At 38.6% G+C, this 10,729-nt stretch overlaps 1 protein-coding gene across 1 annotated transcript in view; it reads left to right on the forward strand.

Moving 5' to 3' along the window:
* Positions 1-10,729, forward strand: part of PASD1 (PAS domain containing 1) — a 79,503-nt gene that overhangs the window by 55,788 nt on the left and 12,986 nt on the right. Inside the window, 1 exon segment of the mRNA XM_012658355.1 lies at positions 8,840-8,966. Coding sequence (XP_012513809.1) covers positions 8,840-8,966 — 127 coding nt within the window.

Consider the following 10,729-nt stretch of genomic DNA (forward strand, 5'->3'; position numbering starts at 1 on the left):
CATCCTCATATAGCCATCTAATCTTTGACAAAGCAAAAACATACACTGGGGAAAAGAATCCCTATTGAATAAATGATGCTGGGAAAACTGGATAGTCACATGTAGAAGACTGAATCAGGATCCACACCTTTCACCTCTCACAAAAATCAACTCACGCTGGTAACAGATTTAAATCTAAGGAGTGAAACTGTTAGAATTCCAGAGGAAAATGTTGGAAATACTCTTCTAGACATTGGCTTAGGCAAAGAATTTATGAAGAAGACCCCAAAGGCAATCACAGCAACAATCAAAATAAATAAATGGGACCTAATCAAATTAAAAAGCTTCTGCACAGCCAAAGAAACTGTCACGAGAGCAAAGAGACAACCTACAGAATGGGAGAAAATTTTTGCATGCTACAAATCTGATAAAGGTTTGATAACTAGAATCTACTTAGAACTCAGGAAAATCAACAATAATAAATCAAACAACCATATGAAAAATTGAGCAAAGGACATAAACAAAAACTTTTCTAAAGAATACAGAATAATGGCCAAAAAACATGTGAAAAAATGCTCAACATCCCTAATCATCAGGGAAATGCAAATCAAAGCGACAATGAGATATCACTTATCTCCAGTGAGAATGACCTTTATCAAAAAGTCCCAGAACAATAAATGTTGGCATGGATGCAGAGAGATAGGAACACTCATACACTGCTGGCGGTCTGCAAACTTGCGCAACCTGTGTGGAAAGCAATATGGAGATACCTTAAAGAGATACAAGTAGAATTACCATTGGATCCAGCAATCCCATTACTGGGCATCTCCCCAAAAGAACAAATGATAGTCTATAAGAAAGACATCTGCACCGAAATGTTCATAGCAGCACAATTCACAATTGCAAAGATGTGGAAACAACCCAAGTGTCCACAATGCATGAGTGATTAATAAAATGTTGTATATGTATACTATGGAGTACTATTCATCTTTAAGAAACAATGGTGATATAGCATCTCTTGTATATTCCTAGATAGAGCTGGAATGCATTCTACTAAGTGAAGTATCCCAAGATTGGAAAAACAAGCACCACATGTACTCACCATCAAATTGGTAGTAACTGATCAGCACATAAGTCCACATATAAGAATAACATCTATTGGATGTTGGGCAGTGGGGAGGGGGGAGGGGGGAGAAGGGGACGGGTATATGCATACACAAAGAGTGCAATGCGCTCCATCCGAGGGATGGACACACTTGAAACTCGGACTTGGGGGGGAAGGGGGGAGCAAGGGCAACATGCGTAACCTAAACATCTGTACCCCCATAATATGCTGAAATAAAAAAAAGAGTTTCTTTTAAAAAAAAGAAACCCATATTTCCACTGCCATGGCATGGCTGGTATTTAGTTGTGCTTATTCCTATTCAGTCTTAGTCCACCAACACATATATTTTTCATATAGCTAGGATGAAAAATATAGCTTACATGATATTTCATACTCTTAGCTTCCACTTACAACCATGTAAGTTCCATTTTTCTACAGTCTCATTTTTTATCATTTTAGTAACTGTACATTATTCCATGGAATTGGGGACTTTTGGTAGTTCTCCTTGTAGAGGTCTTTTACCTCCTTAGTTAAATATATTCCTAGGTATTTTATTTTCTTTGTTGCTATTGTGAAGGGTATTTAGTCTTTGATTTGGTTCTCAGTTTGACTGTTGTTGGCATATAGGAATGCCACTGATTTGTGTACATTGATTGTGTAACCAGAATCTTTGCTGAATTTATTTATCAATTCCAGGAGTCTCACGGCAGAATCCTTGGTGTTTTCTAGATATAAATCATATTGTCAGCAAAGAGTGATAGTTTGACCTCTTCTGCTCCCATTTGTGTACATTTGATTTTGTTGTGTGATTGCACTGGTTAGGACTTACAGCACCATGTTGAATAGAAGTGATGATAGAGGGCAACCTTGTCTGGTTCCAGTTCTAAGTGGGGAATGCTTTCAGTTTTTTCCCATTTACTATGATGTTGGCTGTGGGTTTGTTGTATGTGGCTCTTAACATTTTGAAGTAAGTCCTGTCTATGCCTATTTTGTTAAGCTTTCTTATCATAAAACGGTGCTGAATTTTTCCAAATGCTTTTTATGTATCTATTGAGAGGATCATAGGGTCTTTGTTTTTACTTTTATTTATGCGGTGAATTACATTTATAGATTTGAGTATGTTGAACCATCCTTGCATCTCTGGTATGAAACCCACTTGATCATGGTGGATTATTTTTTTGATGTGCAGCTGAATTCAGTTTGCTGGGATTTTATTGAGAATTTTTCATATATATTCATAAGGGATATTGGTCTGCAGTTTTTTGTTGTTGGTTTTTTTTTTTTTTTGAGTCCTTTCCTGGCTTTGGTATCAAGGTGATATTGTCTTTGTAAAACATGTTGGGGAGGATTCCTTCCTTCTTGATGTTATGGAATGGAATAATTTCTGTAGGATAGATATCAGTTCTTCTTTGTATGTCTGGTAAAATTTGGGTGTGAAACCACCTGGTCTGGGACTTTTATTTGTTGGAAGATTTTTTATGGCTGCTTCAATTTTGGTACTTGATATTGGTCTGTTCAGGAATTCTATTTCTTCCTGATTGAGCCTAGGGAGGCTGTATGTTTCTAAGAATTTGTGCATTTCCTCCACATTTTCAAGTTTATGTGCATAGAGATTTTTATAGTATTCATAGATGATATTTTGTATTTCCATGGTATCAGTTGTAATTTCTCATTTTTCATTTCTGATTGAGCTTATTAAAGTCCTTTCTTTTCTGCTTCTGGTTAATCTAGCGAGAGTCCTGTCAATTTTGTTTATCTTTTCAAAGAACCAACTTTTTGTTTCATTAATCTATATAGCTCTTTTTTGTCAATTTCATTTATTTCTGGTCTGATCTTGGTTATTTCTTTTCTTACCTGGGTTTGGGAATGGTTTACTCTTCCTTTTCCAGTTCCTTGAGTTGATTCATTAGATTGTTGATTTGTGGTCTTTCTGTCTTTTGGACGTAGGCTTTTATGGCTATGAATTTTCCTGTCAGGACTGCTTTAGCTATATCCCACAGATTTTGATGACTTGTGTCCCCTTTATCATTTAGTTCAAAGAATATTTTGATTTCCATCTTAACTTCCTCTTTGATCTGACTATTGTTTACTAGCAAGTCCTTTAGTTTCTATGACTTTGTGTAGCGACGAGTGATTCTGTTGGTGTTGATTTCTAATTTTATTCCACTGTGGTCTGAGAAGATGCATGGTATAATTTCCGTTTGTTAAAATTTGTTGAGACATGTTTTGTGGCCTAGGATGTGATCAGCCTTAGAGAATGCCCCATGAGCTGATGAGAAAAACGTATATTCAGTGGTTTTTGGGTAGAATGTTTTATTAATATAAATGTCTGTTAGGCCCATTTATTCTAGAGTTCTGTTTAAGTCTGTTGTTTCTTTGTTTATTTTCTGTTTGGAGAATCTATCCTGTTCTGTCAGAGGGGTGTTGAAGTCCCCAGCTATTACGGTGTTGCTGTTTATCATTTTGTTTATATCAAGTAGGATTTGCTTCATGAATCTGGGTGCACCTGTGTTAGGTGGGTAAATATTTAGAATTGTTATGGCTTGTTGTTGAATTGTTCCCTTTACCATTATATCATGATCATCTTTCTCTTTCTTTACTATTGTTGATTTTAAGTCTATGTTATCTGATATGAGAACTGCTACGCAGCTTTCTTTTGATTTCCATTTGCATGGAATATTGTTTTGCATTCCTTCATCTTGAATCAGAATAAGTCTTTGTGAGTTAGATGTGTTTCCTGGAGACAGAAGATACTTTGCTTATATTTTTTTATCCATTCAGCCAGCCTATGTCTCTTGAGTGGGAAGTTCAAGCTATTCACATTTATTGAAAAAATTGATAAGTGGAGTGGATTTCTGTTCTTGTTGAGTAGAACTTTATTGCTGTTTTACCTCTTGAGCCACTCTGGTGAATGGGTTCTGACCTTTATCTTTTGGGGATTTTTACACAGGTGGGCATCTATTGTGTTGATCCATGTATACTGCAGGTCTGAGTACTTCCTGCAGGGCAGGTCTGGACTTGGCAAATTCCCTCAGCATTTATTTGTCTGGAAAAGACTTAAATTTTCCATTGAATGTGGTACTTAATTTTGCAGGATACAGAATTCTAGGCTGGCAGTTGTTTTGTTTGAGAAGATTGAAGATGGGGACCTACTCCCTTCTTGCCTGTAAGGTTCTGGGCTGAGAAGTCTGGTGTTATCCTGATTGGTTTTCCCTTGTAGGTCAGTTGTTGCTTACGTCTAGCTGCTTGTAGAACTTTCTCTTTCACTTTCACTTTGGCCAGGTGAATACTATGTGCCTTGGAGATGTTCCATTTGCTATGAATCTTCCCAGAGTTTGATGATCATCTTGTATCTGGATGACTGGATCTCTGGCAATACTGGGGAAGTTTTCCACAATAATTCCCCTCAAATAGATTTTCCATGCTTTTAGCACTTTCTTCTTCTCCCTCAGGTATACCTATAATTTGTATGTTTCTTCACTTTGCGTAGTCCCATATCTCTCTAAGTAATTGCTCTGCCCTTGTTCTCTTCTCCGCCTCTTTAAATGGTTGGATTAGCTTGATAGCCTTGTCTTCAAGCTCTGATATTTTTTCTTCTCCTTGGTTTAATCTGTTGCCAAAACTTTCTGTTGCATTTTGAAAATCTGTGAATGACTCTTTCATTTCTTTAAGTTCTATTATATCCTTTCTAATTTTGTCAAACTCTTTAGTGACTTTTTCATTAATTTCCTGAAATATTTTTTGGGCTTCTTTTTGTTGATTTTCAAATTTCTCTTCAATTCCATTCATCTTATTTGCCATCTATATTCTGAATTACATTTCTGTCATTTCAACAATTTCCTTGTAGTTGGAGTTCACTGCTATAGCTCTGTTGCGATCCCTTTGGGGTATTGATCTGTTTGGATCTTTCATGTTGCCAGGATTTGTTTGCTGGGTTAGTAGGTGTGCAGTACTCCTGTTCCTTGCTGGGAACTCTCCAGATAGTTGTAGGATGTTCCAGTTGGGAGCTGGATGAGACTCTCTTCACTGAGGCTGGTGTTGTGAGGGGTGCTCTACCCAGGGTCTCCCCAGTGAGGTAACCACAGCAGCAGAATAAGGTTGCCACGGGTTCCTGGGTAGTGGGTGTTTGCTCAAAGTAGGTCACAGTGTGCTGGCGGCTTGAAGCTTGGGGATCCCTGGTGGGCTGTTGGACTTTGGAGCAGTTCTTCCAGCCTTACTTTGGTGGTGGAGGTTCTGGGATGGGGTCTTACGGTCCAGGTGCAGTGCTGGAGACTTGGGGATCATGTCTCCAGCCTGGTCGAAGTTCTGGAATCACAGGGGTGGAGGCTCAGACTCCAATGTGAGAGCCTCAGACCTGGGACTGGAGAGGAGCCACAAGAAGAACTTCTGAGCAAACTCTCTGAGCCAAAATCAGGGCTGTGCAGATGGCAGGCTGATCTGACCTGGAGGGCAGGGTCAGGGCCAAGCAGGCAGGAGGCAATCAGGGCCCAGAGGGCAGAGTCAGGGTGAGCAAGCAGAAGGCTGATTGGCAGGTGGCTGGGGTCCTACTAATGCCAAGTCAGGCAGGCTGTGGTTGGTTCTGGCGGCTCAGGGACTGCGGGGCTCTCCACGTTTCTCTTGGGGCCTGCCAAAGAGGCCACCCAAGCCTCTCAGTTCACAGCCCACTGTGCTACTGAGTGAGAGCTTCTGAGCTGGGACTGGGGTAGACCTGGAAGGAAAGCCTCTGAGCAGGGACTATGAGCCAGAAGTAGGGCTGTGAAGATGGCAGCTGATCAGTCCTGGAGGGCAGGATCAAGGCCAGGCAGGCAAGAGGCAGCTAGGGCCTGGAGTGCAGATTCAGGGAGAGTAAGCAGCAGGCTGCTCCTCAGGCACAAGGGTCCCACGGATGCCAGATCAGGCATGCAGAGGTCACAGCTCTTCACACCCAACCTAGGACCCACCAAAGTGGTCGCCTAAAGCCTCTCAGTTCGGGGCTTGCTGCTCTCTGGTCAATTCCTGTGCCCGGGTCCTGCTACACTCTAGGGTTGAAGGGCCTGGCCTCAAGTTTGAGGATATGGCTCAGGGAAGCCATGAGTCAGTCCACTCCCTCCCCAGCCCAGTGTAGAACTGGCGTGGTGCACCCAAGAGTTCAGGATGGCTTTGGCTGTTGCCTGATCCCCACAGCACCTGTTGTCTAGTGCAATAGCTCTGCACAGACTCTAGGCAGGTCCCAGTCTGAGCAAGTAGGAGGTCTGTGGGGGTGGTGGGAGCAGTCTTGCAGTTCAGTCTACATTATGTTGGCAGGGTGAGCACGGCACTCCCATGCTCTATTCTCCTATTGTTCCCCTCACATTCTCTGATCTTGTTATATGTAGCACCATGTCACTGTTTTTTCCACACTGAGTGTCCTGTGTTGCTTCTCTGTGAATTCACAATGCTGCTTTAGGGACAAGCGATCCATATGTAGGCAGCTGCCTGCACCTTTCCCTTATTTCCTTGGGAACTGCGAGCTGGCAGGCTGCCTCTAGTCTACCATTTTTTTCTTAAGAGGATTTTTAAACTCAGTGTATTTAAAAAATTCTGCTGTATTTTATCCCCATTTTCCCCATGTCTATTCAATCTGCTGTCTTGATTGGAACCCCTATGTCCTTTTCTCCCCTCAAAATCTAAAATGCAAGAATCTCTTAAAAATTGGCCAGAGCATTTATGACATTAAGCTACCACAGGGAAAATATGAAGATTTGGGGACATACTTTTTGAATGCCACCCCCCCACACACACACTCATTTCCAGTTCACATAACCATCATGTATTGGAGCCTGCATTTGAAGCCTACTCTATGTCCAGCCTCAAAAGCCATGACTCTCTTTTCATATCTCTTAAATACTGTTCATGGAGACAATTATGTAATAAAGGTGAATCCAAAACTCCTTTCAACACTGTAAAAGCATATTAAAAGCCTTCCAGTCCCCATGTATGCATTTTCATTTTATTTTTCTTTTTGACTTCTGGCTGCCTCACTTAAAAGATATCTTCAGTCCTTAGTCCTAATTGCATTTTAAACTGGTGTCGTTTTGCTTCCGAAGTAGTTTCTTGGCTTTATTTTTTTTTCAGGCCAATTACCATTACTGCACGTGATTCTGTCATTTAAATTCATTCAAACTCACTACATTTTATATTGATAAGCTAAAACATACGAACACACAAAAATGGACATCTTAACATCTGGGTATATAAATTTCTATTGAAAATCATCCAGGAAGCAAGGATGAGTGATTAAATCAATAGATGGCTATGATAAAGAACAAAAGGAAGAGGACAGAGAGAGGTCATATCCCATCTCAGTGAATACCACCTCACTATGATACGTATCTAAATAATGAAAAGATTCCCAGATCTCCAGCAACGTATCACTTATTTTAAGGAGTACAAAACATAATCACTTGAACAGTGAGCTTGCACAATTTCCTGAAGTTCAAATGCTGGAATGAGATCCAACAAACAGGTTCCTTGCAGAAAAATCAGCATGGGTCTATGTCTTAAGCCAGTCCAAAACAAACAAACAAAAATCTCTAAATATTTTGGCAGAGAATTACAAGATTTTACGGATAAACTTAAGTTTCATGTGAGCCGTGATCCACAAACTATTCAAAAAGAATCCAGTTGTTAAGGAAATCAAACTGGATCACTCAATAGAAATATAATTTGTATATGGTTTAAAGAAGCAAATGGCTTAAATAAAGGTAGCCAGGCTTAGGGAAAAGAGCACCGAGTTGGGCTTTAATGGATTCTGTCTCTTGCTTTGCTCCTAACTTGCTGTATAGCCTTTGACCTCTTTGACGCTATCGAATGAGAACATTGCACTCGAAATTCTCAGGGGCCTTTTCACCTCTCTGCTAAAAGTACTTTTGCTAATAATACTTTCAACATAATCTGCCTAAAAAACATGGGGTAGTTGTTAAACAGCCCCCAGTTGGCCTTTTCTTGCTCTAAGCCTAGGTTGCATGTGCAGGAGCTCTGGGAAAATGGCCCTATCAGTAATTGTACAGCTCCTCCACTGCTGTGGCAGTTCTCTTTAACACATTGACTGCCACACTAGAAAATAAAATTTTTTCCCAACATGTTTTATTAAAACAAAACAATCCTTTCGAATTTGTTATTTTTTATTGTTTTCTGTGTGTGAGTTCTATGCAACACAATCCATGTTTTTAGAATTAAATTGTCAATATTAATTGTAACAATGAGTACATCAACAAGTAAGATTTTCATAAACCAACTGCAGGGTTTTGCTAAATGAGGCTCTGGGCTCAAAACTAGCCTGAGTTAAATACAACTCACACGGCAGTCAATGTGTTAAATCAGTGTGTTTGATTCTAATAATGAGGAAAGGAAGATGAGATGACTGCCATCCTTTGCTACTACAATGATAGCATCTTACCAACACCACTGAAAGGCATAATTTTTTTGCCATGGCCTTTGAACTATAAACATTTCCAATGCTTATGCTTTCAGTATATGTGCACTGTGCTTCTCTTGTTTAGTTTGGCAATGTATACGTTGTGGCATCCATAATCTCTGCTTGTTGTTATACTCCAGCAATATTTTTCAAGGACATGTTTGATAATGACTTTGTGTTAGCTTTTCAGTTGATTGCAGCAATGTTAGAAATTGTGATATGAAATGCATCGAAGTTTGAGTTCTGCCTGTGTTTTCCTGTTGTTTATATCTCTAACTCCAGAATGAAATGTCATTGCTTTCTCTTTTGGAAATTTATAGAATCAAGTTGATATTGCAGATGTTGAGCAATATGGACCACGAGAAACCCCTGAAGTAATTAACATACCGTCTGATTCATCTTGCGAGTCCAGCACATCTTCCCTGGAAACCATGCCTGAATCGCCAGGTAGGTACACTTGAGAATTTGGATATGAACTATCAGAAGAAAAATAGTGACCGATAGGGTAGTTACAGTTTTCAAATGAAGATAATGTTCTATTTATAATGATGTGAAATCACAGGAGCAAATTCCAACTTTCTTCAACTTCTGTAAATTTTTGAGATGAGATTTAAAAGTAATAAAAGTGATTATCTCATCACAGGTTCAAGTGCTTTGGAATGGTATTATTCTCTCCCATTCAATTTTAATCTTTTAAAGATTGGTGCTGGATCTCAGTCCTTGAAAGAATAGCATTTATCTGTTCATACTTATATAGTCTGTTCTGCTGTGGCACAATAGTTATGTCCCAAAGAAACCTCTTGTTAAGTTTTAGTGGGCATAAAGGGAGAAAGGGATAGTATCTCAAAAACAGTGATATTTCTTGCATAAGTTCCAATATTAAAGATATTTCATAAATATAATTGTATAAAAAGTATGAAACTTAAGGAAATGGTGGATGCATAATGCAGATCATATCTCATAATTAGTTGAATCTTATCATAGATAATTTATATTGTGGAATCTCCATATATATATATAAGTAATAACCTGTATTTTAATTTTTATCTTATTCTATTTTTCAGTTTTTAAACACAGTTTTAGTACAATTGATTTTTGGTGGGAGAGGGCAAAGTCCATGAACTCATAATTGTGATTTCTACAATTTATAAGAACAGTGATTACTTTAAACCTATTTATCTGGACTTATCTTGTAGCTTTGCTGTACAGAATTATTTGTGTTTATTACTGTTAAAACAATGACGGAGAAATCTTTATAATCTTCCACAGCTGACTCTTCCAATAAAATGGGGCATATTGAGATGGCTAGCAACATATGGCCTGTGTGGTAGAAATCGAGTAGCTCTTAGGTTTCTCACTATCATTTATTGATGATAATTTAGTAGATTTGTTCATTTGGAATTAGAAAATCATAAGTATACAATGAAGATGCTAAACTGATTTGAAAAGCGGCTGATAGTGGAAAAGGAGTTAAGTAGATGAGTTTGGCCAAAGGTCTAAACACTGGAAGCATCCAGAAACCATAATTTTCCAAAATATTTTAAATGGTCATCCAAAACTCATACCACAATTGGAGAGTGATTTCCTCATGTCCACAGCATTGTGATAAGATATGAATGCAACCCTAGACTTCCAAGAGCAGGTGGGAGGTGTCCTGGTAGTTCACTCTCCCTAATCCCAACATTTCTCTTTTCTAAACTTTTTATCTTGAAATAATTTTGGACTTACAGAAGAGTTGCAGAAATAGTACAAAGAAAAACATACAAAAATAAGGGAAAGTTCCTATTTAGGATAACCTTCACTCCGCTTTCCCTAATGTAACATCTTATATAACCATAGTATAATTGTCAAAACTACAAAGTTAAGATTAGTGCAATACTTTAACTAAGCTCCAGCCTTTATTTGGTTTTCCCCGGTTTTCCCTGCTTAACTTTATTAGAAACTGCCAAACTGTTTTCTAAAATGACTCTACCATTTTGCATTATTCAAATAATGTTTTCTGCTGTGCTTTTCAGGGCTATTGAAGTCAAATCATGTCACAACACCTCACAGAGAACTTTGAGGTCCTGAGGCCCCACATTCTGGGGAACTCAGTTATTTAGAAGTGATTTATGACTAGGTTAAATTTGTTTTTTTTTGTGATTAAGAACTACTAAATCTTTATTGAATGTGTAAGGTACTAAAAAATAGATTATAATTTTGTTAAAAGA

The sequence above is a fragment of the Propithecus coquereli genome, unplaced genomic scaffold (assembly GCF_000956105.1).
Source record: "Propithecus coquereli isolate 6110/MARCELLA unplaced genomic scaffold, Pcoq_1.0 Scaffold583, whole genome shotgun sequence".
NCBI lineage: Eukaryota > Metazoa > Chordata > Mammalia > Primates > Indriidae > Propithecus > Propithecus coquereli.